Source organism: Camelus bactrianus, chromosome 21, assembly GCF_048773025.1.
Source record: "Camelus bactrianus isolate YW-2024 breed Bactrian camel chromosome 21, ASM4877302v1, whole genome shotgun sequence".
Lineage (NCBI taxonomy): Eukaryota > Metazoa > Chordata > Mammalia > Artiodactyla > Camelidae > Camelus > Camelus bactrianus.
In genome coordinates, this window is record NC_133559.1 from 7,005,864 (window position 1) to 7,033,665 (window position 27,802).

A 27,802-nucleotide genomic window follows, 5' to 3' on the forward strand; every position below is an offset into this window, starting at 1 on the left:
TCTGTAAGTCTTGAGCAATCCTTGTGGACTCTTCCCTCCTTTGTTTTCAACCCCGCCTTGGCCTATGAAATTGATGGCCAGAGAACACTCAAGCGTCCAGTGCTCCAGTCATCTCTATCCTTCCCTGAGGAGCCACTAAATCCTCAGGAAGATCTACTATCACTAGGAGAAACTCAGGCAGAAAGGGCAAGGCTGCTGTTTCCCTTAAGTTCCGTTTGTGGACGCTCAGCGTCTTAACACTGCTCCCAGATACTGCGCCCCTATCGTGGCTCCTGGCTAGGTGCAACCCACATTCGAACTGTTAAGATTGGGGGCGGGGCTTGGCTAGGCAGGTCCAGGATGCGAGATCCTGGAGAAAAGAAAAGGTGTAGTGTTTGGGGCCATCAACGGGCTACGCTGGCTTGGCACGGCTGAGCTCTTCGGAACAGGTAATACCCAGTGGGGAGCCTGTTGGTCTGAGCCAGAGATAAGGCTGGAGGAGAGAGCTCCGGGTGACAGGTGAGGGGGCTGCACAGGTGAGGAAGGGGGACAATGGAAGAGGGAGATGAACCCAGAAACTGTGGGGGAGGGAGGGGGAGAGCTATCACCCCATTTCTGCAACTTCCACCCCCCACCCTCCCTGCAGAAGCATGGATTTCAGAACCCCTGACCTGCTGGATGTGTGGCTGGAGCCCCCAGAAGATGTCTTCTCAACAGGATCCTTCCTGGAGCTGGGACTCTCTCTACCTCCAGAGGGCCCAGTAACTAGGCTGCAAGAACAGGGGCTGCAAGGCTGGGAGTCCAGTGGGGGCCATGGCTGTGTGAGTGTGATGATTGGAGGTGGGTGTGGGTTGAGACACAACTCTGTAATAAGAAGTCCAAGACGCTTTAGCCTCCACTCAGAGAGGTCTGAAGACAGAGCCCCTAAAATAGACATGAGCTGTAACTCTCCACCATTCTCATGTCCAAGGACAGAAGGAACTGAAACTGAAGCATGAAGGATCTAGTTTTGACATCGGATAGGACTTCCAGAATTCTTCCCTGTACACATATACACCCTCTTCTTCTGTAGGGTCTTCAAGAGAGTGAGTCTGAAGATTTCCTGAAGCTTTTCATTGATCCCAATGAAGTGTACTGCTCAGAAGCATCTCCTGGCAGTGACAGTGGAATCTCTGAGGATCCTGGCCATCCAGACAGTCCCCCTGCCCCGAAGCCACCCAGTTCCCCTGCCCTCTATGAGGTTGTCTATGAGACAGGAGCCCTGGAGAGGATGCAGGAGGAAGCTGGGACAGCTGTAGGGTTCATTTCCATCCAACTAGGTCAGTGTTTATGGGAAGGGGACAATGGCCTTTCGGGTCCAGCCCTAAACCTAGGGTTAAGGGGGTTTCCCCACCCTGTGCCACTACTCAGGCCCTGCAGCCATCAGGGTATACCCTGCATCTCCTTTCTCCCATTCACCTATGTCTCCTTCAGATCAATGGAGCCCACCATTTATGGTGCCTGATGCCTGCGTGGTCAGTGAGCTACCTGCTGACGCTCATGCGCACATCCTGCCCAGAGCGGGCACTGTAAACCCAGTGCCTCCTGCAGCCCTGGTGAGTCTCGGGGGTCAGCTGGATTCAGTACTCCCTGATGTACAGAACTGGGGAGAAGGGGATGGGGGGGGAACTAATGCTGAACACTGTCTTTGCTCCAGTTTTTGTGGCATCAGGCCTGAATGCCATGGAGATATGGGCAACTTTAAGAACAAGAAAGGACAAGAGGGACAGAAGCCCTCAGGGGTAAGGTGGTAATGCCTCAGTTAAGGAGAGGGTGAGGTGAGGGAATCCAGGGACAAGGCTCAGGAGAAAGCCCCAATCTGTGTGCACTGTCTGCTCAGCCAGGGCAATTGTCTCAGCTTTGGGTCAGGATGTGGAAATGGGACAGGCCACCTGGATTCCAACTGGTTACTGGACACAGGGTGTAGAAGCAACTGCAACTAGGTTTATTACTGGAACAATGTTCAGCAGGCACCCACTGCCCAGGGTTACAGTGTAGGGGGGTCACACATCACACAGCTTCCCAAGACTGGCTGGGCTGGTTCCTGCAGTGGGGATGAGGAGGGGGCCTTGCTCAGGTCATTGTGCCTCCCTTTATCCTGGAAAGAACGCCTTGTGTGCAAAAGGCAGGGAATGGGTTCTAGCCTCCCTGCAAATCTGTGGAAGCTACAACTGGACGCCAAGCCAAGCATCTTAGAATCTAGGCTGAGGAACCTTAAAAAGTCTGAGGCATCTAAACTTGACTATGTATCAAAAACACTGGGGAGTCTGGTAATATTTTGCCAAATAGTCACAAGAGCAAGAAGGGAACATCAGAAAACAGCAAAGATAGAAGTGGTATAGCTAAAAGCCAAAAGACCATCAGGAGGCAAAAACAAAAGCAAATTCCTCTTAAGTCACAAAGTGAACCATAAGTCTTTCAAAAAGGAATACGAGTTAGAAAAGCAAGTTATTCAGTTGATAGGCTCAGCTTACCAGATACCATCTACTCTCCCCACATACTTTTGTTATGAGAAGTTGTTCAGTCTGGTTGCCTTTGGGGAATTCTTTGAGATGGGACAGAACTTCAGTCTGAAAAGGGGGGCTCAGACTCTAGGGGAGAATGGGCCCTTGCCCCAGGGATTTCCCTGTGGTTGACAGGTAACTGGATAACACTCTGCCAAATTTAATGGCTGAAAGTGAATCATTTGCCTGCTGTTAAGATTAAGCAAACCCTACCTTAGTGAGTTACTCCACATCCTCTTCAAATACCCCTAAGGTCTGGGGAGACGTGGACCAGAACAGTCCCTCCCTAGCTTGCTCAGAGTGCCAAGGTCCTAAGTTGGTGGGCAAAGAATATGACAAAACCACCTCCCCTCTCCCTTGTCAGCCTCAAGAACTCCCTTTGGCTCAATCCAGAGTCTGTCTGAATTAAGGTCCCTGCCCCTCATCTCATTTCATGGTTTGTTATTCCTCAGTGTAAGAAACACTCTCCAGGAGGCATGCAAGGGGAACAGCCTGGGTACTGACAATGGCATGACCCTCTCTCCATTCTCATCTTCTCTTGTCCCCTACCAGCTGCCCTGTCCAACCTTGTTCCTGACAGATGAGGAGAAGCGTCTGCTGGGACAGGAAGGGGTTTCCCTACCCTCTCACCTGCCCCTCACTAAGGTAACGTGCTTCCCCAAAGAGTATCCCAACCCAGCAGCCCCTCCATGACCTCTGAGGAGTCAGGATACCAGGGGAGAGGTGGGGAATCGGGGGAGGTTAAGGGCTCAGGACTGATACACCCTGGGTCCCCAGGCAGAGGAGAGGGTCCTCAAGAAGGTCAGGAGGAAAATTCGTAACAAGCAGTCAGCTCAGGACAGTCGGCGACGGAAGAAAGAGTACATCGATGGACTGGAGAGCAGGTACGCTTGCCTCACATTGCTGGCTTACACATCTGGGCCCCCTTCCTTTACCAAGGGAGGTAAGGTCAGGGGCTCACGTGATTACAGAACCTTATCCTACCTTTCCACACTCCCTAGGGTGGCTGCCTGTTCTGCACAGAACCAGGAACTACAGAAGAAAGTCCACGAGCTGGAGAGACACAACATGTGAGTGAAAACACAGTATGCGTGTTGGGGGAAGGGTGCAGCATACAGGGTCACCATTCTTGGGCCCTGGTTCCAGGAGATCTAACTCTTCATTCCGTTTCCCAGCTCCCTGGTGACTCAGCTCCGCCAGCTGCAGATGCTTATTGTTCAAACTTCCAACAAAGCTGCCCAGACTAGCACTTGTGTTCTGGTACCATTAGTTTATTTCCCATCTCTCCCTCACCTCCTCCATCTTCTGCCACATTTCCATCCTGACACCCCCACTTCCTAGCCATACCTATCTTCCCATCACTAAAGACCCCAACTGCCCCCTGTTCCCTTCCTTTATTGTTCCCACAGCCCAAGTGTCCTCTTGCTTCTTCCCAGATCCTTCTTTTCTCCTTGGCTCTCATCATCCTGCCCAGTTTCAGCCCCTTTCAGGGCCTACCAGAAGCTGGGCCTGAGGATTACCAGCCTCATGGAGGTGAGAGGCAAAGGCAGGAAGGGATTCTGTTTTCCAGGGTAGTCAAGAGGTGGGAGGGAGATCCTGTTCTGTCTAGGATCCCCCAACCAAGGGACCACTATACTACTGCCCTTTTCCTTCACCCCACAGTGATTTCCAGAAACATCCTGACTCACAAGGACATGACAGAAAATCTGGAGAACCCAGTGGTAGAGTCTAGATTGGAGGGGCCACCTGGGGCCAAGGGTGCAAATGGCTCAACACAGACACTGCTTGAGAAGGAAGGGAGGGCAGGGCCCAACAGACACATCAGAACTGTGCTGCACGCAGATGAGATGTGAGCTGTAACACTTCCTGGCCCACTTCCCATTCACAATAAGGAATTCAGGGCTCCGCTGTGGTCCTGCTTCCCACCTGGAATTCCCATTCAGGGTTCTCTGGCCTCAGGGCTCAGGATACTCTAGACGTCTGAGCTCAGTCTGCCTATGTGAGGGGGTACCTCAAATACTTTTGTTATGTATCTGTGGTTTTATTTCTTCTTTGGAGATAGGGTTAAGGGGAAACAGACCTTTTGGCTGAGAAATAAACTTTTTGTTTTTTTGCTGAAATTGTATCCTGGAAGTTTTAAGTAAGTAGTAGAAGACAGGGAAGATAGATACTTGGTAAACTGGAGCCTGAAGTTGCCACCCCTTTTCCTCTCTACCCCCATGACTTCCTGCTCCAAATCCAATTACAGTAGGGAAGGAAATGATTCTACTTTTTATTCCACTCATTAGTGATTTAGATGAGGAAGATGGGAGAAAGGGGGTGCCACCATAAGGTTCCAGAGAACCAGGGGCATGAGTCAGTCCGTTCCACTTTCTCTGTCTGCAATAGGGTCTCTAAGACCCCATAAAAGGGGAGAAGGTAGCTATATGGACTCAATTTGCTTCCGGACCTTTTCCAGAGCCTTTCTGTCCAGCTGTCGGTGACGAACGATGACAAGGCAAGCAAAGACCAAGGCCACACTCACAACAGCCCCTTCAAATTTCCAGAATAAGTGTTGTTCCATCAGAGCTGAACGGCAGCTGAGGGCAAGAAGAAACAGTTATTTCCAGGGAAGGCCAGACAGCCTCTACCTTTAATCTCCCTCCTGCTTCATCCTAACCAAGACATATCTGAAGGGAAAAGAGGAAACCAGTCAGTCTTCTAAGGTGTTTACAGTATCTTAATCCCCCTCAAATATGTAATTTATTTTTTGGTGAGATAAACAGAGCTGGTATTAACCAATTTTGCTGATGAACAAATATGGCCAAGAATATAGTGCTGAAGAATAAAGGTGGGACTTGGGTTGAAGTCATTTGGCTCCAAATCCCCTTCCTTTTCCAAATATGCCCTGTTGCCCCTAGACAAAGAGGAAGAGGTGGGACTATCTACATAAAGTCATAGGAGCAAAGGAGACGATCTAGGAGGTTTCAAGACAGCACTTACCTTTTGAACTCGTTCCTCTTAGATGAGCTGCATGTGATTTTCTCCACATACCCTGTGGAACCACACTCAGGGGTGGTTTTCTGACAGGAGAAAAGGACCAAAGCACATGTTAGGAAGGGGCAATAGAAGCAGAAACGCTGCCATTCAGAATGAGCAGGTGCTCAAGTGCTATGGCTCAGAGCTGGTAGGCAACGGAGAACTACTGAAGAGTTCTGATGGCAAGGATGAGGCAGTGGTTGCATGATGCGGAATATGTGTTAATGAGAACACTTCAGGAACAATAGTCTAGGGGAGGTGAGGGCAGGTTCCGGAGTTTACTGGATTAAAAATGAACCGAACACGGTTATTAGCTGAATGTTGCCATTAACTTGGAAAGGAAAGGGCACGTGTTCAGGGGAAAAGACAAATTCAGGTTTGGCCTTAGTAGGAAAGGCCAAAGACAAAAACACAAGGAAAAGGACAAAAAGACAATGTAAAAGCACTCTTAGTTAAGACTTAGGGAGGAAAAGGGGAGAGAAGACAGATACTCACAGCCTGGAAGTTAGAACACGGAGCACACTCTTCTGCCACCACAAATTCTTCCACCAGCCAGCACGGCAAATTTGAGGTGCTCACTAAAAAGGGAGAGAAATGCAAGCCGCAGGTTTCATTCAGAAAACACTTCTCCGCAAAGTTCTGCTCATCAACTTCCCAGCCCAGCTGAACGCCCTCATTCCAAGTGATGCCGCCCTTTTCCACCTGTGCTGTTGACACATGGGAGAAGGTAGTAACAACAACAACAAAAAAAAATAGGGGCATCGGGTTCCCAGACCCATCACCCACCTGACAGCTTCTCCTCCCGCACGGGAGCCTCTGCTTGGCTGCAGCGGGTGAGGGAGGGAAAGGGGCAAAAGTCAGAAGCCAGAATACAGTGAACCGCCCACCTCCGCGGCCCCGGGACACGGTCTCCCTCAACCTGGGGGGCGGGAACGATCCGATCCTCCAGTCCCCTCCTTTTCCCAGTCCTCAGCCCCTCCTTACCAGAGCTTTAAAGTGAAAGCGCAGAGCAACCAGCAGAGGTGGCGGCCCTGGGGGGGGCCATGCCTCCCCGCGCCCGCAGGCATGGAGTGCTCAGTGTCGCACCTGTCGGGACAGAGGGACCTGCTTGACTGGCCTCGTGCCTCTGTCGGAACGCAGAGGCGGCGCTTACTCTGCAGTCCTGGGGAGGTTCCAAGTCGGGACTGCGAAATGCTATGGTTGCCTGTCAGTTCCAAGGCTCTATCAGGACGGCCCCATGGCCACGGCGAGAAAAGGCAATACGCATTTGCCTGACAGGTCCGTGAGTTTCCCTCCTCGGACCCGTAAGTTCCTCAGGAAAGAACGAGGAGGCGTAGGGCCTAGCACCCTGTCGGCTCCGCTTCCGCTCCCGGCGTGGCCATCTTGCCCCGCGGAGGATCCTGGGTGCCGGTCGGTTTTCGGCCAGTCGTCGGAGGCGGAGGTCCGCGAGTTGCTTGATGGGCTTTGTAGTCTTTCGAGGTTGGTGGCGCCGCGCCCGCTGCTCCCTGGGAATTGGATCTCACGGCATCCGAGCAGCGAGATGCGACGTATTGACGGGGCACACACGCGGTTGCACTATGGTCCTGGTAGTCTTGAATCTTTTGAGGGAACAGAGGAAATGGCGGTGGTGCGGCTTGTGGGCGTTCTCGGTTCCTTACTCCCTGCGCTGTTGCCTGTTAACCCCTCGGCGCTAGGTGAACAGCGAGACACAAAAAGGAACAATGCGTCACCCTCTCGGGGCTTTCTTCCCCCCTTAAAACCTTGGGATTCACCATTCAGCATCAGATTTTGACCTCCTTACCCTTTACAGTCAAGGGGAGAAGCTGAGTTGGCCGTCCAGGAACGGAGGCGAAACTGCACTTTCTCTTCTCTCTGGGGCCAGGAATGCCCGAGACCAGCGATGAACGTGAAGCCTTTTCCTGTCTCTGGGCTCCCACTCAGCTCTATTCAGATATCACCTTCTCTGATATTAATTGCTAAATCACTCTCCAGAGCCGGACCTTTGAATGACTTCCTCAAATGTTTTCAGCTCCCTTGCTCCTACATAGTGCAGTAAGAGCATGAGATTTGAACTCCCAAGAAGTGTTGAGTCTAGGTTCTGGTGCTTATTAGCAACATAACTTTAGAATGGTATCTGGCTCTCAGTGTTCTGTATAAAATGGAAATGCTAATATGCATTTTCTAGGTTTTGTTGGGTTTTTTTTTTTTTTTGCAAGGTGCAAATGAAATGTCTATGAAAATATTTTATCCTCTTCTAATTCTAATAATTTATCCTCTTCTATGTTGCCTCACAACATTTCTATCATACTTTTTGAATTCAGCATTTAGCTCCTTTTGATTCTCAGTAATCCTGAGGAGTCAGTTGGTTATTATCCCTTTTTGTGAATAAACTCAGTGTGTGTCACTTGTCCAAGGTCAGAGCTAGTAGGAAAGCTGAGGCGTAAACCTAGACTTTCACCTCCCAGGCTTCAGACTTGTGCCTGCTTTCCCCAGGGAGTCAAACCTTAACATACATCTAGAACTGCAGTGATCTGACCCACATTCTAGGTTAATGCTTTACTGTCTGGTAACATATCAGTCACTATCTTAATTCTGCCAGAATTTTCCTCCTAGTTTTACATATATGTATTTCTGCTGTCTCCCAGACAACTGGACCATATGAGTTTAGTTTTCTTGGTTGCTCAGTAGATACGTAAGAGGTATTTAAAAATAAACTTCATATAAATCTAGGCACTATTAGTTAATTTTATTAATTAATCTATATCCCACCTCTCAAAATCAAAGCATTTATCCCCATACTTTTTCCTTGTTAACTCTGCTCCACATTCTCCTCTCCCAACAAGTCTTTCCAGGCTAAAAAACATAGCCTACTCCCCTCCCCTCCAGCCTTAAGGGCTAGAACACACTATTTTGAGATTAACAGTATGTCTGATGCTACATCCCATGAATTCTGTCTTCCTATCAGACTTTAACCTGGCTTCTCAAAAGCAGGAACTGTCAGGCTACAAAGATCATTGGGTGAGAGTTGAAAAAGAAAAACCCAACACCTAGTGAGGGCTGAGCTTTAATTTTGCTTGAAACTATGTATTTGTTCCTTTATTATTTGTCTGTGTGTGTCAATAGTTTTATGTTATAGAAAGTAGGGTATGACTTTTTTTCCAGTACCTTTTAGCTATAAGAGTTTTGGCCGAAGTCTAGTATTCTGTTACTCCTTTCCCATTCCTACTATGTCTTATGACAAACTGAGATCTTGTAAGATCTCACTTCCCATAGCCATACCAAGCAACTGAATAAGATCTCTATGCTCAAACTGGACTTTAAAATATCTGCTCTGAGGTATGACAAAGATGTCAATCTTCTTCCTGGATTCACAAAATGCAAGTCTTTCCTCATCTGTTGAGCAAATTAAACTAGCTGGGCAGTTGACTACAGAGCTCAAACATAAGCCATAGATAAGGATCCTTACCCCATCAAAGCTTAGATACTTAATACATTTATCAAATTATTTTCTGAGTCCTTCTCCTGGCACTGTCACTTTTTTGCTGAGTGTTGTCTTTTACCAACAGAAACAGCAGCACAAAAACAAAAAGGCTTTGCTGATGATGAAGGTTGTGCCTTCCACACTGAAGGCTTGGGGATTTTTTAAATGCCTTGAACATCATATCCATGAATAAAAGTAATTTTTTTTGTCTAAACCAAATCTGACATTTTCATTATCCTGACACAAGATCAAGTCTGTGAGATAATTTTACTGTTTAAAACACGTTGTGTAAGGGCGAATGGGGGCTGCGTATACTTAAGGGGACTGTGTATCAAGCCTGAGTTTTTTGTTGGTGGTTCTGTTGCATGCCAGTAGTTTTGCCTCTTTGTTATTCAGTAGTTAGGAACTGTTTTTGTTGAATTTTACTAGTCCCTCTTCTTGTAAGTACCACCCAGAGGTTATAGAACATTAACTTGACCGTTGTGCTTGGCATGTAGTAGATGCTCAGTCAATATTTATGATTAAATCAACTTATTCTGTGTCTCGTTTTCCTCATCTATAAAAGCAGATAGTAATGCCACTAGTTACCTAAAGGGATTGCTGGCAGAATCAGAGGTGCCTGCAGAAATCACTGGAGAAAAAATACTGGTTCTACTATTTCCCTGAGGCTAGGGTTGTCACTCCCCTGGGGAGGCCCAGTAAAGAGCCCTTCTCTTTTGGAATCTCCTGGACAAGACTGCCCACACAAGGATATTCTAAACCCCATGCTGGAGAAAGGATGTCCAGACCTTCAGTTTCAGAGAAACTCTGTTCCTTGCTTTTCCTCACCAATTAAACATCTGGGGAAGGGAGAGCTGTAGGAAGGGTCTTGGCATAACAGGACCAGATTCAGGCAGATCAACCACCTTAGAGAGGCAAGAATTAGGTTTATGAGTAGAGAGCAATTCTGACAATGATGACAGTTACCCAAACCAGGGACATTCGTGCAAATGGTGGCCTTTAATACTGAGAAAGACCATGCAGAGTGACAGGATAGGACCAAACCTTCAGAGGGTGGTGCTGAGCCAGCCTCTCTCAGGACCCTAAAGCCTGATTCAGTAACAGAATAAATCAATTATTTATTTACATTTATGTTTGCCCTGGAAACCCAGAAAAGGCCTGAGGCCTAGGGCCATCTTTCTTTCCTTCTCCCTCTCTTCCTATCTCCTCACCTTTCACTTCCTCTATTCTTTTCCTTCTTTCTTCTCCTTCCTTCTCTATTCTACCTCCTTTTCCTCTTTCCTTTTCTCTCCTTCCTTTTTTTGTCTCCATTTCCTCCCCACTCTTCCACCATCTGCCTGTCTCTATCCCTCCAAGCCCCACTTGCTATTTCTCCCCTGCCCAGCCTCTCAGCCCTGCCTCCCTCATGTTCCGCCTCCAGGCTTAGGGTGGGGAGGGAGAAACGGGTCCTCAGCCCAGGGAGCACTTGTTGGTGTTCTTCTTGTCACAAGTTTTCAGGTCAGTGCTGGAGGGCTTGTTGCTGTTTCCCTAGAGGGAGAAGGGTACAGGGGTCAAGGTGAGAATGGCTGGCTGGGATCTGGGGCCATAAATGTCAGTTTTTGCTCCCAACACACACTTGTACTTAGCCCAGCAAATCCAACTAACTCACCGATCTGCGGCTTCCTGACTTGAGCAAGATGTCCCGGGCCAGGGAACTGAAAGCCTAATGGGGAAAGGAGAGACTGGTCAGAAGAGGTTGGAGGGGAGGATAAGCCTGTCTTCCAATACTTTATCTCTTTGAGGAGTGGGGGTGGGTAGGTCTCACCTCATCTACGTTCATACTAGATTTGGCACTTGTCTCAAAAAATCGGATTCCATGCTCCTGAGCCAACTGCAGGGGGTGAAGTGGGAGGAAGAGAGTTGGATGAAGGGCAGCAGCCAAGCCCTCTGCAGTCCGGCCTCATCCTGGCCCTCCCGGCCCAGTGCTGGAACGTTGCCCAGCCGGCTCTTACCTTATTGGCCTGCTCCTTCTGTACTTTCCTCTTGGCCTCCATGTCACACTTGTTCCCCAGTAAGAGGCGCTCAACCCCAGCAGAGGCATTCTGGGAGCAAAAGGGTAAGACGGACGAGTAAAAGTTGGGTCCTGCTCATTTTCACAGTCTGCTTCATCCTCCAGGTTCTACCCAATTCCCCCATCTCTCTGGGAGGGTCCTCACCTCTTTGATGCTCTTCATCCAGTTCTGAATATTCTCGAAAGATTTCTCATCTGTGATGTCATATACCAGGATAATGCCCTGGAAAGTGGCAAAGTTCACTTCTTCCCCTGTTTAGGCTTCCTACTGCCCTCTAAGTGACCCTGCAAATTCTATCCACAAGTCTAACGCTAGGCCATATGGGGCCTTCTGCAACCCATACTGTGCCTTTCCCCGTTCTTCTCTGCCCCAACTCCTGCCCCTCTGTATTCATATGTTCTATTGCCTCATGCCTCCTCCCTTGTCCAGAACCACACTTCATACCATGGCTCCACGGTAATAGGCAGTAGTTATCGTCTTGAATCGCTCTTGGCCAGCTGTGTCCCTGAAGAGGTGGAATATTTCATGGGGTGGGATAGAGGGAAGAGCTCTTGAAATAGAGAATCCCGCCCCCACGTCCTAAGAATTTAGCTTTTGCAACAAGGGGTGCTGAAAGGAAACAGAAAAGGAGAAAAGGGATGGAAGATAGCTGGGCTGATACTGAGAGATGGCTGAAGCCTAAGAAACAAGACCTTTCTGTTTTATTCATTGTTTATTCTGTGCTAAGCACTGTGTATGTATCATCTTATTTGTGTCATTTTACCTAATCTTCACTCTATCCTTGTGAGACATGTTTTACTGTCTCTATTTTACAAATGAGGAAACAGATTTGGAGAGGCCAAATAACTAACGAAGGTCATACTGTAAAAGAACCAGGATTGAACCACATTCTGCTCTTATCGTATCATAATGCCTCCATTAAGCCTCTTACCATTTAACACCGTCAGGGTTGCAGCTTCCTCAAGTCAGGTCAAACTTTTACACTTGGCTTTCTGAGCTCTCTGTAATTTAACAGGAGCACCAGACTTAGAGTCAAGGCTTAATTCTTCTACTTGCTATTCAACTGTATAGAGCTTGTTTCCACACTGCAGCTCAACAGCCAATTGTTGCCAAGTTCAGAGAACGCTCTAGAGCCGGGAGAAGCACGAGAATTATATATATATATATAAAAAAAGCTGAAAATAGTTGAGCAAGCAGGAAAAGCAGGAAGAGAGACAAAAGGACATCTGAGTGAGGTGACAGAAATGGATTAGAAAAAGTGCTGGAAGGAGCAATGGGGAAAGGGAGAAAAATGAGGCAAAATAGAAGAGAAAGGGCTACAGGAAGTAAATGAGGAAGCCTGGTTTAGGAATCCTTGGGGATTCACTCACCAGACTTGCAGTTTGATCTTCTTCCCATCTATATCCACAGTGCGGATCTTGAAATCAATTCCTAGGGGTGGAGAGTGGACACTGAGACTGAGACGTGTATGTACGTGCATGTGAAAGCGTGTGCTGAGAGAGACAGGAATGGAGCAGTGGCAGAGATTCTGCAGGGGACGCACCTGGGAAGCAATCATATTGGAACGGTAAAACTAGGAGGATTTTCTCAAAGCTGTATTTGTATAGCAAGCATATTGTTTTTACTTATATTTTATGGATTTCGTGGGGAAGATGATGATGAAAATTCTGCAGGAAGGTTCAAGGCCTTTAAGGCAACTTCTTGGATTCACTCAGCCATGCCAGCTGACAACCCTCTCAATTCAATGTCTCCCCCAAAGTATTACTTTCAGATTCCTTTTCTCTTCTGTTTTCTTAGAACCCTCTGCTCTAGGTTTTCCCACCCACCCTCCTGGCCCTACAGGGTAAAGATCAAGAGCGAGGTAAAAGGTAGCTGATGCCAGTCTATGTGAATTAACTAGTAGGCCAGGCTTGAAACCAAGTTTGAGGCCAAACAAGATTCCCCCTGAGACTGAATTCAGCGAGAGGGGCATTTTCCCATCCTCTTTCTAACCAGAATTGTCTGGAGACTCTCTTTGTCTTATTTCCCAGGCCAGAGGAGATTAGGAAAGATGAGAGGGAGGAGGGGGGACAATGTTCTTAGTGGAAACTTGTGCACCTCCCCCGAGCCTGTTGGGAGCCCCAGGGAGGAGGCTGAGTCACCAGGCTGACTCAGAGACCCCAGAAGTCCCCTCACTCCCACCTTCCTCACCAGGCTGACTGCATATTCATGATCACAGTCCAACACAACACAACCAGCCTCTCTGTTCCATCCTCCCCAACCCCCAATTAAGTTGAGGGGCATGGAGGCTGGAAAGTAGATGGTAAGGTGGGAATGTGATGGGAGAGTTTGCAACTCAGTGGGACAGAAAGAGGCCAGAAGAATTGGAAGACATATTCAGGGAAAAGGGGATACAGGATCAGGAATCCTAGGTGGATAGGGATGGGGGAAGAGGAGCGGAGAAGGAAATAGGGAAGGGTTCATGTGGATTTGGAGATGAGGGGCTCGCACAACTGAGGGGCTACCTGGAGGACTCAAAGGTTTGGATAACATCCGGAGACATACAAAGGGGGAGGGGTCTGAGACAGGGATTGAGGGACTGGAGTTTAGAAACCTGACTCTAAGGGGACTGAAAAGTGGGGTCACCAGTAATCCAAGAGCCAGAAGATGAGAGCATGAGGGAGCTGGGGATCTAGGGTATGGCCAGTGGGCTCACCGATGGTGGAGATGTAAGTGTTGTTGAAGTTGTCCTCTGCAAAGCGAATGATCAGACAAGTCTTGCCCACCCCTGAGTCCCCGATCAGCAGCAACTTGAAGAGGTGGTCGTAGGCTTTGGCCATGGCGGACACCGGGGGTGCCGGGGGAGGGGTGGGGAAGCGACGGGCACTGGTAGGCGGGATTGTAGGGTTGGCAGACACAGCGGCCCCGGAGCCCAGGCCAGGAAGTTTTCCTCCCTCTCCGCCCAGGCTCCGGGAAAGAGGAGAGGCGGCACTCCTCTGGGCCCCACCCCCTGCCCGCCCACCCCTTTCTGCTGTCCTAAGAGGCGAGTCCAGCCCTCTGGTCTCTGGGCTTTCCCTTCCCAGCGGCGCTGGCCTGTCTTCCCAGGCATTTCCCAAAGCTTTTTGCTTACTCCTCCTCCCCTCTTTTGACTTCACTCTTCCAGTCTGAGGCCAGAGAGACTGGAGCGATCTGAAGTAGAGGTTTAATCAAAATGACCAGGGGAAGAGGAATTTTGGATGAATTAGGGGAAAGGGAAAGTTTCTGGGAATAAGGGTGAAGGCCAGGATAACACTGGGAGTTGAGAAAAACTGAGGACTGATTTTCGGAAAGGCGACTCAAGGAAAATAGAATCCTTCTGGGGCAGTTCTAGAATTCTGGTGTTAGTTCCAAGCCCTTAGTTTCAGAATCCCAACTCCTTTTCAAAAAAAGCGGGATGCCTGGAGTAGGCGGCTATTTGTTGAGTCAGTCTGCCCCCTGGTGTAACAGAGTAAAAATTAAAATTCATTATACTATAGAATTCGCACCCGCCTCCATCACCCACTTCCTCCTCTCCCCAACCCCGCGGCCCGCCCACCTCCCCCCACAAACCACACATACCTACCTAGATAGATTCTGGGGCTTCAATTTCAACAGCCTTTCTTCTGGGGCAGTGTATGTGAATTCTCACATGCCAGCTCAGGAAAACAAGAGATTGGGACTACAAATGTCTCGTCTCATTCTTCTGATGAGATGTGGATCTTTAACAGCCCTGCGGCAGTATTCCTGACTTCTCACTGAACAGACTGTGAATGCGTAGCCTTGGCAACCAGGAAACTGAAGTGTGAAGAACATGGCTATAAAGAAACAAGTTTATCTTTGCCTTTGGAAAAAATTATTCAAAATATCTGCTTTTCTAACAGCGAGTCAGTAGAATAGTCCTTGTATAAAGTTAGTGAGGAAGCATCTTTTTTGTCACTTATCCTTCTCAACTTTTGTGTCAATGTTTGTCTCTTCTCAAACACAACTATTCAATCCCCCTTTGTCCTTTATCTCACCTCTCATTAGGTCTTCAAGCTGTATTACTAACCTTGAGTTTTCTTTACTTTTCCTCACTGGCCAAACTGTCTCTCAACAGTCCTTTAAATTACTCTTTAATCTTTTAGGATTGTTCTGATAAAAATCCATTAGTTTTTTTCTTTTTCATCTTATTTTGTCTGGATCTGGACTTTTCATCCACAGCAATACATTATTCTTGCTCACCTCTCTAGACTGTACTTACGGTGTATACCTCCATTCACTGGAACCTCATCTCCACAGTACTCTCCCCTTGGCTCTCAGAGCTTCCTCTACAATGCCTTTCCTCCTTCAATTTTGGCAGGCTCATTCTGGCCTCTGGTTTTGTATTCACAAGCTCTTCCTTCAACCTAGAAAGCTATTCCCCCAGATTGTTCCTTAGTTGGCTCCTTGTCTTTCAGATTTCAGCTTAAATGTCACTTCCTCAGAGATTTTTCCTGTCCATTAGTAGTGTGCTGGAACCAATTCTTACTGGCTCATGAGAACAGATTGTGCATCTCTCTTCCTAGATCCGTGTTTAATGATGTGACATTGGTAGTTTGAAATTGGCCATGGTGTGAATATTCACACCATTGAAATTAGGAAAGACAACAAATCAGGGCCTACTCTCCATAAAGCCAGTCGTTAAAATTTTTACCAGCCCACCCTTGACTGGAACTTATATTCCCTGCCCTATTCCATTCCTCTGGAATTAATTAGGTCCCCAGATGCCATTTGGATCATCTAGGCTCCTTCTTTATGAAAAATGGGCATTCTAACCCTTTGATCATCATTGTAGATTTGGTCTTCAGTTTCTCTTTCTTCTCATCCCGTCAAGCGTCTCAGTGCTGCCAAGATGAGAAATCCTGGAAATACAGTGCTGGTGAAAAATGCGGGGTAAAGGATGTGGGAATATAAATTAGCACAATCTTTTTGGAAGGCACTTCAGTAGCATACTTTGGACAATTTATTTAATGTCTCTGGGCATCACTTTCCTAATCTGTAAAATACTGATAATAGTAACCTGATAGAGTTGTTCGGAAGATAAATTAACGTACGAAAAGCAGTCAGAACAATGCACAAATAATAACTACGTAAGTGAGTGGTGTAATTATTAGGGGGAAAAGATGGGAAGGAGAGAATAAAATTCAACAATGGTTAGCCCTAGGAGTAGACTGGAGGTGGGGAAAGTATGAGGACTTTCTAAAATACTTACATTTCTTAATTGTTAAAAATGGGCAAACTAAACCAATTGGAAAATAGGAAAGAAATTTAATAAGTCTCATACATGGCTGAGTCTCGCTATTCTCCTAAGCAGTTCCTACTGTCAAAGTGCAGCCCGAAATTTAAAAATTGTCCATTTACTCCTCCACAGAGACCAAATGCGGACCTTAAGACAGCAAACTCACGTTTTCAACATGGCGACTCATCTGTGTCCTATCAGAGACCTTCTGTAAATGGCAGCCGTCTCCTCACCCCACCGCCCACAGACCTTGAGAGAAGGACCTTCCCAACATGGCGGCAGAAGGTCCAGGCGTCACTTCCTGCAGGTGGCGGATATAAGGGGGAGGATTTCCGCTTTCGCTCTTTTCCGGCGGTGACGACCTCCCCACGAGAACATGCCTGTGAGTTCCTTGGTCCAGGTTTCGGCGGAGGTCTCGCTCTTCTGTCCGCACGCTCCCCTCACGCTGATTTCGCATCGCAGAGGGCCCTCATTTGCCCTCCGCACTTCCCAGGACATTAACCACAGGGACCGCAGAGGCCCGCGGGGGCCCCTGCTTAGACGGGAGCGGAGAGGAGATAAGATGGCGGCCCAGCTGCGCAGACACCAGGGGCGGCAAGGGGCGAGCTCTCCCCGGTGTGTGGCAGTGGGGACTGTTTCCCATCAGCCCATGTTCGCCGTTGGTTTCTAAATCTTTGTATTTCTGCCTCTCTTAGCTCGCAAAGGATCTCCTTCATCCCTCTCCAGAAGAGGAGAAGAGGAAACACAAGAAGAAGCGCCTGGTGCAGAGCCCCAACTCCTATTTCATGGATGTGAAATGCCCAGGTGAGGAGATAAATTGTAGTAGTGGGGAAAGCACTGGACTCCAAGGATCGGAAAAGGGTATCCTTGAAGCGACACTAATTTTTAAAAATTCGAATATTTGAGGTGGGTAAAATTTTGCATTTTAGGAGGAGTGATCCAAAGCGATCTCTCTTCAAAAACTCCACATGCAAACTAACATTTCTTTGTTTTGGAAACACTGCTGTGGTCTTTTATGTAGTTGTACCTGGAAGCAAGGGGGTGGATATGTTGATCCATTACTGAGCATCCCTCCCAGCCAAGTAGAGTATTCTGTTTTTTGACTTTTGAATAATTTATGGTTCCACTCCTTTATCTTCCAGGCTCTAGATGATGATGTTTATGAAGGCATTGTATGCTGGAAAAGCAAAAAATCCATAGGTGGGGGCATAGAGTCTAGATGGCTTCTGACTTGGCTTTAATGTATATGGCTTTAATGTATATGTAGAGCTAGGTAATCAGGTTTAGAAGGAAAGTTAATTTCAAGAATTTACATAACATGCTTGTCTTACAGTTAACACATGATAGCATGTGTTCAAGTGAAGAAAGGTATGGGAAGAATAGGTTAACTTCTTGATTTTTTTCTCAGGATGCTATAAAATCACCACCGTCTTTAGCCATGCACAAACAGTAGTTTTGTGTGTTGGTTGCTCTACTGTCCTCTGCCAGCCTACAGGAGGAAAAGCAAGGCTTACAGAAGGTAAATAATTTAACTAGTATTAGGATTTTGGGCTTTGAAACTTAAGAGGGATTGTGTGTAATGTGAATTACCAGACTGACTTATAAAGAGGGTTGGGCTCGATAGTCTTTTTTTATTTTTCCTACAAAAGCATTATCAGAAAGTATTTACTAACTTCAAAATGTTACTGATTAAAGCTGGGGTGGATGGGTGATAAAAGGTGCTTCACGTGACCTGAAGCTGATAATAAGGTCTTTAAGTGGCTAGGTAGGAGCTAAAGGAGTTGAGAAAAATACAGATGGAGCTTTCTTGTGGGTATCAGGCATCATTTTCTTTTGTGGGGGCAGGGTAAGTAGGCTGCTGTCAAGTTAACCTTCAGACACTTTTCTTCCAGGATGCTCCTTCAGACGGAAGCAGCACTAAAAGAACCCTCAATCAAGATGAATGGGAAACCGTCCCAATAAACACATTTTGGATACATCCTGTTTATTGTCTTGTTTTACTGCTAGGAAGTTCCTACCTCACGTATTCAGGGGCACCCAGAAGAGTGGACTACTAGAGTCATTTGGGGCAAGTAAGTGGCCAAGTATGTAAAAAGTTGATTTGGGACCTTTTCTATCCCTAGGCTCGTTGAGTAAATCTGCAGAGCTTGATTAAATACTGGGATAGTGTATAAATGGGGTATTTGTTTTGATTTTTAATATTTTCTTAGGATTAAAAACTGGTAATTGATCTTAAAAAATAACCCAACACACCACTTTAATACAAAACAGCTTAGGATCCTTTATTTACAGTTCTCAGAAGCCTTGTTTGGAGGCTCAGGAATATAGAAGTTGCTGCTACGCTCCTTGTCTAGGGCTAGAAATCTTCAGTACCCTACAGTTAAGGGGACTTGTCTGAGCAGAGATTAATGCCTTATACTCCAAAGCCAGTGTTGTAACCGATTATGGGCTGGTGGTGGTTGTGGACTCATGAAGGGAGGGGGAGAATGTGTAGATGTGTAAGAACCTAGAAGTAAAGAAGGAAGAGAAATAGATGAATAGTGAATAAAGGTGAGGGTGATATCAAAGCTTTTCAAAGATAAAGATAGTGATTCTTTACCAGACTGTGGCGTTCCTAGAGTTGGTACGTAAACAACTGGAACTGTCTGTATCTTGTTTACGAAGGCATTATATGCTGGAAAAACAGCAAGGGAGGTGTCACCAAAGAGATCAATTTTCATTGCAGGAAGGCCTTAAGGGGCAAGTCAGCTCTAAAATTCAGAGATTTAAGTATTGCTAGATAAAAAAAAGCAATGCTTCAAATTAAATAACTTCATAGTAATACAGGAAATTTTTACTTAGTGATTTTAGAGGTATTTTCTAACTCTTGGCTGAAAGATAGGAAATGCATGTGTAGACCATAGTTTTGTGTTGCTTAAGTCATTTCTAGCTATGAATTTGAGCAGAACTAGCTATAATAAAAGGTTTAGAAGTGATTTCCACTTCTCAGTGGTATTTGTTTGCCACATCTAGTTTACTGTTTGGTAGTAAGTTGGGCAGGAACTTCAGTCCACTAGGTGACTAGGGCTAGGGAGGCTAAATCAATTTCAGTTGCTTGTCCCAAATTAGATGTGATAAACAGCTAATTTTCATCCTCGTTTAGTTTGTGAAATAAAATGAAGGCAGTTTCCAAGTCAAAAGTCCACGATGCTGAAAATAAGGACTCCTTACCTAGAAAGAGGAAAGCTGTTGATGCCAACACCGCAAAGAGGGTAAAGAGGAGGATCTGGTAAGAACCCGTGAACTTCTGGAGGACACCTGAATCTTCACACTGACCTACAGTTTGGCAGAACAAAAGAAGAATATTTAATGTATCCAAGACAGATGTTGCACTTAAAAACTTGTGTGGTCCTAAGAGTATCTAGCTGAAGCACTCAAAATCCAGCTCTCTAGGAAATTCTTTTGCTTCTTACGAGAGAGGAGGAGGTGAACTGTACTTTGGCTCCTCCACCTCTGGCTTTTTACTGTCCCTACAGTAATAAACTAAATTCTTGAGACTCTTCTCTCCAGTTTACAAAAGAGCTACTTTTAAATGCCTGTTACTTTAATTGTGCACTTTTAACTCCAGGTGACATATTTCCCTTAAAGTTTGTGAAAGTCTATGGTGATTCAGCTTCTAACTTTAATCCCCCTAACCTGAAACATTTCCTTGGGTCACCAATGACCTCTTAAATCTAAGGGCTACTTGTCCTTTTTTACTCAGGTGTCATTTGTAGGGCACATTTTGATTTGTATATAACTTTGTCCTCAATAAAACTTTAGACTTGTCTTTGAAGCATACTTGGCACTTACCTTTGGTTATTTCAAATTCAGTGTCTAGAAATAAACTCTTCCCTGCTCCACCAAACTGCCTGAACTTAACAGGCCTTCCCTGATAAACTCACCAGGCCCTCATACCTAGTTCCCTATTCTGCATCCTTTGTATGGGCACTCTAACTCTGGGCTCTGCACTGGTTTTACCTCCCAACGTACAACTGTTTTACAACTTCACACTGCCTACACGCTGCTTCACTTTGAAGAATAATTTGAGGTTGCCTACACTGAAAACAAGATACTATACTAACCCCTGATGAGGTCCCAATGTTGAGAGTCCAAATAAAACTGAAGAAACATATTAACTTTGATAGCACCTCTTTGTTCTGGCTACACTGAACTGTCTTTAATTGGGCCCTGCCTTAAATCTGATTTCTGTAACAGGTATCGTGCCTGTCTGGCGTAACAGTAGGCAATCACATGCTTGTATGAATAAGCTGAAATTCGTGTTCATATTTGTATCTAAACCACCAACCGTGGTTGTACTGCTTATCCCTTGTATCTCTGAGAAGGGCAGGGGTTCTTGAGTTTTGTTTCTGGTCGTGGGCAACTTTGGCAGTCTGGTGAAGTGGAGGGATTCCAATTCAAGTTTTTAAATGCAAAAGATAAAATGTAGGAATAAAGGAAACCTAATTTGTAGGATAGTTATATTGCGCAGTTAGCAAAATGTTAAAAGGCCTAATTTGTGATACACTAATACGTGTGTTTTAATAAGAACAAAAAGTAGCTTTAGGTCTGAAAACTAGTGTGTAATTTTGAGATGTGACAGTAGGAACACGAGAAAATCTATGGATTCCATTGCTGACAAAGTCATACATCTGATACTATTGTGACCTGTTGCCTATGCTCATAATCAGTAGAAATACTAATTTTCAGCTAGAGGTTAATTGAAAATAAAGATGCAGTTTTTTTTCCCATTCAAACCATGGACACCTTGAATTCTATCTGTGTGTCTGTGGAGATCCACAAAACCTCAATTTTAAACTCAGAAAGCACGGATGAATAGTTTCTGGTGGTGGGACCTTGACAAACATCTCAATTTCCTCAATACTCCTCCCCCCCCTTTTTAATATCCCACCCTGCCCCACAATTTCCTCAGCTCTTTAAAGGAAACATCTTTAGAGTTATAAAAAGTTCTTTAAAATCATGAGAATTAAAATCTATGTAGACCTACCATATAGCACAGGGAACTATGCCCAATATAATAACCTATAATGGAAAATAATCTAGAATATGTGTATGTGTAATTGAATCACTTTGCTGTACGCCTGAAACTAATACAACATTGTAAATTATACTTCAATTTAAAAAATGGTTTAAAAAACAAACTACATACAAATATGCTTAGGGTATTTATTGACCAGTACAAAGCATATGCTCATAAAAACGAAAACCTTTTCTCCCATTAGATGTATTAAGGTTCAGCCTAATTCACTCCTAGTAATTAAGAGAAGTACTGTTTCCCTTGAGGGATGGGCAAGTGGGAATGACAAGTATACGGATGGTTTTCTGGCTTTCCTAACGCCTCCTTCCTTATAATTGTTCCCATCCCACTCAAATTTGGCATTTCTAAACTGGGTAATGGTAGAATCAAGATTTAGGAACATGAAGTCTTGGTTCTAGGGTTATCACCATTTGTCCATTGATGCAAAAAGATCTGCTAAATACTTTTGAAAAAAGTGAAACTTCGTCAAGAGATTTAAAACAGGGTAAGAAGCCATGACATTTTTCACAGAACTAGAACAAATAATCCTAAAGTTTATATGGAACCAGAAAGAGCCAGAGTTGCTAAAGCAATCCTGAGGCAAAAGATCAAAGCTGGTGGCATATCCCTCCCAGACTTCAGACAATACTACAAAGCTACAGTAATCAAAATTGCATGGCATTGGCACAAAAACAGACAAGGATCAGTGGAACAGAATTAGAAGGAACAGAGCCCAGAAATAAACCCACACACCTACAGTCAGTCTTTGACAAAGGAGGCAAGAATATACAATGGAGAAAAAACTATCTCTAGCAAGTGGTGTTGGGAATGCTGCATGTAAATCAATGAAGTTAGAACACTCCCTCACGCTATACACAAAAATAAACTCAAAATGGCTTAAAGACTTAAATATAAGACATGACACCATGAAACTCCCAGAAGAGAATATAGGCAAAACATTCTCTGACATAAGTTGTAACTGTTTTCTTAGGTCAGTCTCCCAAGGCAATAGAAATAAAAGCAAAAATAAACAAATAGGACCTCATCAAACTTACAAGCTTTTGCATAGCAAAGGAAACCATACACAAAGCGAAAAGCAACCTACAGAATTGGGAGAAAATACTTGCAAACGATGTAATTGATAAGAGCTTAATTTCCAAAATACACAAACAGCTCGTACAACTCAATAACAAAAATCCAATCCAAAAATGGGGCAGAAGATCTAAACACATTTCTCCAAATAAGACATACAAATAAATGGCGAATAGGCCATGATGCTCAACACTGCTGATTATTAGAGAAACACAAAAACTACAGTCAGAGTGGCCATCATTAAAAAGTCCATGAACAATAAATGCTGGAGAGAGTGTAGAGAAAAAGGAACCCTCTTCTACTGTTGGTGGGAATGTAAACTGGTGCAGCCACTATGGAAAACAGTACGGAGGTTCCTTTAAAAACTAGAGTTACTATATGATCCAGCAGTCTCACTCCTGGGCATATACCTGGAGAAAACTAATTCGAAAAGATACATGCACCCTAGTGTTCACGGCAGCACTATTTACAATAGCCAAGACATGGAAGTAACCGTCAACTCGGGAAGGAAGGACGAGGTATACAAATACAATGGAATACTACTCAATCCATAAAAAAAATGCCATTTGCAACAACATGGATGGACCCAGAGATTATCATACTGAGTGAAAAGTCAGAGAAAGACAAATCTTATGATATCACATATGTGGAATCTAAAAAAAAAAAAAATGACACAAATGGACTTTACAAAATGGAAACAGACTCAGACATAGAAAAATTTATGGTTACCAAAAGGGAAAGGGGGTGGGGGATGGATAAATTAGGAGTTTGGAATTAGCAGATACAAACTACTAAGTATTAAATTGATAAACAATACTGTACTATATAGCACAGGGAACTACATTCAATATCCTGTAATAACCATAGTGGAAAATAAGAAAAAGAATATATGTATATATGTATATGTGTATGTGTGTGTGTGTGTGTGTGTGTGTGTGTATACCTGAATCACTTTGCTGTACACCAGAAACTAATAAACACAACATTGTAAGTCAACAATACTTCAATTAAAAAAATGTAAAACAGGGTAAGAAGTACACTTACGAAGCTGACAAACTCATGTTAAAATAACATAATGATTCTTAAATATGTAAGTTAAGGATAACATCTAGCTAGTGATAAGAAAGCTATCTGAAGGTTTTATTTTATAGAGTAGGCTTGGAGAATAAAGATCCATGCTGCAGCTAGTTTGAGTGATCTTGGCCAAGTGGCTGAATGTTTCCCATTAACTAAACTGTAATACATTCTGTCTTTTTCCCTCTAGATTAAAATAGGAGCCCTCAATGCTCACCTGCACCAGGCTTCTCTTTCATAGCTCTCACTCGCACAGCCTCACTTTGACTGGTGAGCACACAGGAAATATTGATGAAAACAGGTGCTGCCATCTGCTGGAGGGAAGTGAAGTTGACTACTCTCACGGGGTAGATGGCCAGGCCAGGTGTGAGGGAAGACTGTCTATGGCCAGAGACCACTACAACTGGGGAGCTGGGGAAGACCTTGGAGAAAAGATAAAAAGGTACTTGTTTGAAAGATGAAAAATCAGTTTTGTATGAATACATTCCAATCTTAAACATATATAATAAGACATCTGGATGTCTAGTTCTAGCTAGCTGTCTGACAATAAGTCACTTTTTCACACTTAGATGTATTGAAGGGGAAGAAAACGATCTGTGAGAATAAAATAGACTTCAGGTGAGTGCCTCAGTTGCTGGTAAAGTGTGGCTGTTCTGTCCCAGTCCCGGTAGCCCCGCGCGGAGCAGAGGAGGTCTGGGGTCACGAGACAGCCATGGCTGAGGCACGTGGTCTTGGTTCTGGCCCGAGGAGTGGAAGGGGCCCTGTGGGCTTAAGCGAGGTTACCCTATGCAAGTGGTAAAGCAGGTTTGTAAATACCGCCTGCCTTGCTTGGCCCTGAATGCCTCCAGGGTCTCCTCTAGGTTGGGGCAGGAGGGGAAGGGCAAGGTTGGCCTCTGGTGCCCCTGGAGAAGAGAGAGGGCGGATGTGCCTGGGGTGGGGTCCTCTGAAGCTGTGGCTTGGGGTGGGGAGATAAGGCTGCTGTTTTCCCCTTGCTGCAGAAGTAGGATAGGGAAGGAGTGGAGGAAGGAAGGGGCACTTGGGATTCTGCTTTTGAGCAGAGTCGGTTATGCCCTTTGAGGGAAGAGGAGAATTGTAGAAGGAACAGTAAGTGTTGACAGAGATGTACGGATTCAGTTCCAGTTTCATGATGCGGTCCCTCTAAGGTAATTTTGCCCTAAACAGAGAAGCTTAACCCTTTTAAGATGTTAATGCCTAAGATATGTTTACACCTTTTGCTGTTTTCAAAGAGCATTCACAGTGGGATGCTAGTGAGGAAACTGAAGGGATAAATGACGTGCCCAAGGTCACACAGGTAGGGACAGATCTAAAAAAGAATAAAATAGACTTCAAAAAAAGTTTTAAACTAGCATTCTAAAATTGTTTTAAGATAGCATTGGTGTAAATATATGTATATATATTTAAAGCATTTGTGTTATCTTCCAGACTGACAAGGCACATGACCTAGATTTTGGACTCTGGGAGTCCCCTTGGCCTTGGGAAGGGGATACATTGTCTTCATTTTGTTTAAGAATTTTCTGTGGTGAATTTTATCAAGTCATTCAGTAACTGTTCCTTTACCCTGGACTGAGAATGAAAAATCCCCTTTTCAAAACTCTAATCTAGCGGGGAGGGCATAGCTCAGTGGTGAGTGCATGCACGAGGTCCAGAGTTCAATCCCCAGCACCTCCATTAAAATAAATAAATAGACCTAATTACCTCCCTCTGCCAAAAAAAAAAAAAAAAAGAAAAGAAAAGAAAAAGCAAAACAAAACAAAAAAAACCCTGCTCTGCTTTGCTTCAGTCCTTAACATACCTCTAGCTTCTCAAGAACTCTATCCACTCCCAGTACTCTTATCTCCCCAATGTCTTTTTTGTGGCTAAGAACCAATTCTGACTTGTTGATGTAAAAGGCTGGGATGAAAGGAATGAGGATTCTTTGCATTCCATTCTTGCTGTGTTCACTGACAAGTGTGGCCCAACCGTAGACTGAGGTGTCAGCCATGCTGAGGGCCTGGAGCAGCTCCTCTGACTGGGGTCGAACCTTGATTAGGCAGACATAAACCCCTGAAAACAAGAGGAGAAACTGAGCAGTAAGGCTCAGAGGCTCTATTTAGTCAACTGAATTAGGATAGGAAGGGAAAAATAGTTACATGCAAATTCAAAAGAAAACATGAACTCAATTTTTAGCATTCACTATTAGTACACTGTTGGCCACTATAGGGGAGGTTACCAGAGGAAAAACAGTCCCAGGGAACCCACGATTGAATTTAAGAATACTATCACTGGTAAATCGATATGTCAGAGAGTATTAAATAATATAGTACAAATGGAAATTAAGCGGATATAGGTAGGATAAGCAGTCATAGTTAGTGAGGTCAGGAAGGAGTTTGTGAAAGGCAAGCTTTGAACATGGTTTAATCGATTCTTTATCAAACCACCTCTTGATGGCCTTATTTCTGTTAATAGTATTGTTTTCCTAGTTACCCATGCTCAACCTTAGTTGTCTTTTGACATCCATTCCTTCATTCCTATATCCAGTCATTCTCCAAATCTTGCTAGCTCATCCTTTGAAATGTCTTACATTTGCCCCCTTAGTATTTCTCTGATTCTCTGGTCTAGACCCTCATCAGTTCATGCCTGGATTATTGCAATGGCCCCATTTACTAGTCTCCTTGCATCCCATTCTTCTTTCTTATCCATTCTGTGTACCCCCACTAGATTCTTTAAAAACTGCTTCAAACTTATTTTTGAAAACTCCCAGGACTCTGTATTGCCTGGAATGTCCTGTTCTCTTTGCATCTATTTCAGTCCTAATTGTCCTTCTAATGGTTATTTCCTTTGTGAAAACTGAGTCTAACCCCCAGGTTTGATGTAGATACTCCTTTTTTCTGCCATCCTATAGCATCCCACGTATATCTTTATTCTATAACTAGTTACCCTGTGCAGTACTAGTAAGAGTTAAAAGCCTTGTCTTAACTCCTTGTATGTCCAGTGCCTGACGTGGTACCAGCCATTCTGTTTGGTGCTCAACAGTTTGCTGAATGAGCCTTCTTTCAGTGGTTTCTCATTACCCGTACCATTCAAACTGCCTGACCTTGGAGTAGGAGCTCTCCCATGATATAGTACTACCTATTTACATTTGACATGAATTGTTTCATTTTAGATCAGTTGATTTATATTAAGTCTTCCCAATGTCAGGCCTATTTCTACTTTCTACTTTGTTAATGCTATTCTTCTGATTGGAATATCCTTCAGTTCAACAACATTCAAACATTGTGCTACTAGTTGGGGATAAAAGATAATGAGACATAATCCAATCCCTCACAGAGATAATAGGCTAAGAAAAGAGAAAATAGTAAGTTATAATAGAAAAGCACTGTATAATATAAAGACACATGTTAAAAGTTTGTTGAATGAACAGAACAAAAATGCTGATTGAGAAAGATTCCATGTTATAGAGCAGATGAAACTGGAAAGTAGAAATGCAATCCAGTAAGAATGTGACATTTGTACAAATATGAAAACAAGGGGGAAACCAGATTCAACTGGTGGAACCCACCTTTCTCCATGCTGAAATCTGATTGGACATGAAAGACTTCACTTGCTGGAATATCTAGCAAAGTATTACTGAACTGTACATGGCACAGAATGAGGGTCTCTGGAAGAAGCATTGTTGTAATGGCCAAGGCCTGACTTGGGGTGCAGGATCCTAATGAGCAGAAAAGAGGTAATTAGCTTTGTCAGTAACAATCTGTAAAAGGGGAGACTGTTATATAGAGGCAGTTTAGTATTTTTAAAAAAAAAAGCAAGAAAGAGGGTCAGTTCTGCTTTACTTGCTACAGCTGTCTACTTGCCAGCTCTGTTGGGTCCTACCACAATCAAGTGTAAGACCCTTGCCTCTGCTAGTTTGTGAATGATTATAATGAGACTATTATTATCAATATCATAGGTGGTGTCCTGTTTCAAAGGTTTTTGGAATTCATCAGTGGGAATAAGATTACAGAGAAATTGGACAGCTATTAGAAATAAAGTGCTACACTTGGGAAGTAGATTTTTAGTGTAGCAAGGTTTGTTTTCCATAACTGATTGCAGTGATTCAAGTCAAATATCTCTAGAAACTCATTACAAGTGGTGACTTAAACAGGAGCTGCATAGCACTGGCAAAAAATGGACTGGCGCCATTGATGGCATTAATTTTTTTTTTAAATGGAGATAATGGGGATTGAACCCAGGACTTCATGCATGCTAAACCAC

At 44.7% G+C, this 27,802-nt stretch overlaps 5 protein-coding genes across 10 annotated transcripts in view; 2 read left to right on the forward strand and 3 right to left on the reverse strand.

Annotated features, from left to right (window-relative positions):
* Positions 1-4,642, forward strand: CREB3L4 (cAMP responsive element binding protein 3 like 4). Of its 3 annotated transcripts, XM_010954023.3 has the most exons (10): positions 1-498; positions 626-800; positions 1,052-1,298; positions 1,453-1,574; positions 3,075-3,167; positions 3,300-3,406; positions 3,524-3,592; positions 3,698-3,782; positions 3,959-4,055; positions 4,185-4,642. In XM_010954023.3, exons 2-10 carry the CDS (start codon positions 630-632, stop codon positions 4,373-4,375), a joined length of 1,182 nt encoding a protein of 393 aa, XP_010952325.1. In that variant the 5' UTR covers positions 1-498; positions 626-629; the 3' UTR covers positions 4,376-4,642. The 3 variants fall into 3 exon arrangements, with proteins under 3 accessions (XP_010952325.1, XP_010952323.1, XP_010952324.1); XM_010954021.3 differs by having other exon boundaries at positions 3,959-4,642; XM_010954022.3 differs by having other exon boundaries at positions 1-428; positions 3,959-4,642.
* Positions 4,643-4,780: 138 nt separating this feature from the next.
* On the reverse strand, positions 4,781-7,219 carry JTB (jumping translocation breakpoint). The gene is made up of 5 exons (XM_010954024.3): positions 6,525-7,219; positions 6,327-6,364; positions 6,036-6,118; positions 5,505-5,584; positions 4,781-5,101 (listed from the first exon to the last, which is right to left on the reverse strand). The coding sequence occupies exons 1-5, from the start codon at positions 6,605-6,607 to the stop codon at positions 4,945-4,947; spliced, it is 441 nt and encodes a 146-aa protein (XP_010952326.1). The 5' UTR covers positions 6,608-7,219; the 3' UTR covers positions 4,781-4,944.
* A 2,782-nt stretch (positions 7,220-10,001) lies between these two features.
* RAB13 (RAB13, member RAS oncogene family) lies at positions 10,002-16,510 on the reverse strand. Of its 3 annotated transcripts, none has more exons than XM_074349472.1 (10): positions 16,493-16,510; positions 15,864-15,963; positions 14,653-14,884; positions 12,443-12,503; positions 11,517-11,681; positions 11,217-11,294; positions 11,013-11,102; positions 10,826-10,891; positions 10,670-10,723; positions 10,002-10,548 (listed from the first exon to the last, which is right to left on the reverse strand). In XM_074349472.1, the coding sequence occupies exons 5-10, from the start codon at positions 11,517-11,519 to the stop codon at positions 10,471-10,473; spliced, it is 369 nt and encodes a 122-aa protein (XP_074205573.1). In that variant the 5' UTR covers positions 11,520-11,681; positions 12,443-12,503; positions 14,653-14,884; positions 15,864-15,963; positions 16,493-16,510; the 3' UTR covers positions 10,002-10,470. The 3 variants fall into 3 exon arrangements, with proteins under 3 accessions (XP_074205573.1, XP_074205572.1, XP_010952322.1); XM_074349471.1 differs by having other exon boundaries at positions 11,517-11,577; positions 16,493-16,508; XM_010954020.3 differs by lacking the exons at positions 14,653-14,884; positions 15,864-15,963; positions 16,493-16,510 and adding an exon at positions 13,768-14,227 and having other exon boundaries at positions 11,517-11,577.
* A 63-nt stretch (positions 16,511-16,573) lies between these two features.
* Positions 16,574-18,304, forward strand: RPS27 (ribosomal protein S27). 2 transcript variants are annotated; one of them, XM_010954019.3, is made up of 4 exons: positions 16,574-16,708; positions 17,022-17,130; positions 17,735-17,845; positions 18,219-18,304. In XM_010954019.3, the coding sequence occupies exons 1-4, from the start codon at positions 16,703-16,705 to the stop codon at positions 18,245-18,247; spliced, it is 255 nt and encodes an 84-aa protein (XP_010952321.1). In that variant the 5' UTR covers positions 16,574-16,702; the 3' UTR covers positions 18,248-18,304. The 2 variants fall into 2 exon arrangements, with proteins under 2 accessions (XP_010952321.1, XP_045371969.1); XM_045516013.2 differs by lacking the exon at positions 16,574-16,708 and adding an exon at positions 16,805-16,941.
* Positions 18,305-18,634: 330 nt separating this feature from the next.
* Positions 18,635-27,802, reverse strand: part of NUP210L (nucleoporin 210 like) — a 68,782-nt gene continuing 59,614 nt past the window's right edge. Inside the window, exons 35-40 of the mRNA XM_010954018.3 lie at positions 27,108-27,257; positions 25,362-25,612; positions 23,766-23,970; positions 19,537-19,641; positions 18,926-19,000; positions 18,635-18,832 (exon numbers count right to left, since the gene is read on the reverse strand). Of these exons, the coding sequence (XP_010952320.2) occupies positions 18,732-18,832; positions 18,926-19,000; positions 19,537-19,641; positions 23,766-23,970; positions 25,362-25,612; positions 27,108-27,257 (887 nt within the window). The 3' untranslated portion in view covers positions 18,635-18,731. The remainder of the gene's footprint in view (positions 18,833-18,925; positions 19,001-19,536; positions 19,642-23,765; positions 23,971-25,361; positions 25,613-27,107; positions 27,258-27,802) is intronic.

Coding starts and splice junctions, on each gene's coding strand:
- JTB (XM_010954024.3), bottom strand. CDS start 6,607: ATGCCTGCGGGCGCGGGGAGGCATGGCCCCCCCCAGGGCCGCCACCTC. Junction 6,119..6,326: donor GCGGGAGGAGAAGCTGTCAG/GTGGGTGATGGG, acceptor CTCCCTTTTTAG/TGAGCACCTCAAATTTGCCG. Junction 5,585..6,035: donor CGTGTTCTAACTTCCAGGCT/GTGAGTATCTGT, acceptor TTCTCCTGTCAG/AAAACCACCCCTGAGTGTGG.
- CREB3L4 (XM_010954021.3), top strand. CDS start 630: ATGGATTTCAGAACCCCTGACCTGCTGGATGTGTGGCTGGAGCCCCCA. Junction 1,299..1,452: donor GTTCATTTCCATCCAACTAG/GTCAGTGTTTAT, acceptor TGTCTCCTTCAG/ATCAATGGAGCCCACCATTT. Junction 3,168..3,299: donor CTCACCTGCCCCTCACTAAG/GTAACGTGCTTC, acceptor CTGGGTCCCCAG/GCAGAGGAGAGGGTCCTCAA.
- RAB13 (XM_010954020.3), bottom strand. CDS start 13,891: ATGGCCAAAGCCTACGACCACCTCTTCAAGTTGCTGCTGATCGGGGAC. Junction 11,578..12,442: donor AAGATCAAACTGCAAGTCTG/GTGAGTGAATCC, acceptor CCACCTCTTCAG/GGACACAGCTGGCCAAGAGC. Junction 11,295..11,516: donor CCTATTACCGTGGAGCCATG/GTATGAAGTGTG, acceptor GCCACTTTCCAG/GGCATTATCCTGGTATATGA.
- RPS27 (XM_010954019.3), top strand. Junction 17,131..17,734: donor CATGGATGTGAAATGCCCAG/GTGAGGAGATAA, acceptor TTTTTTTCTCAG/GATGCTATAAAATCACCACC. Junction 17,846..18,218: donor AAAAGCAAGGCTTACAGAAG/GTAAATAATTTA, acceptor CTTTTCTTCCAG/GATGCTCCTTCAGACGGAAG.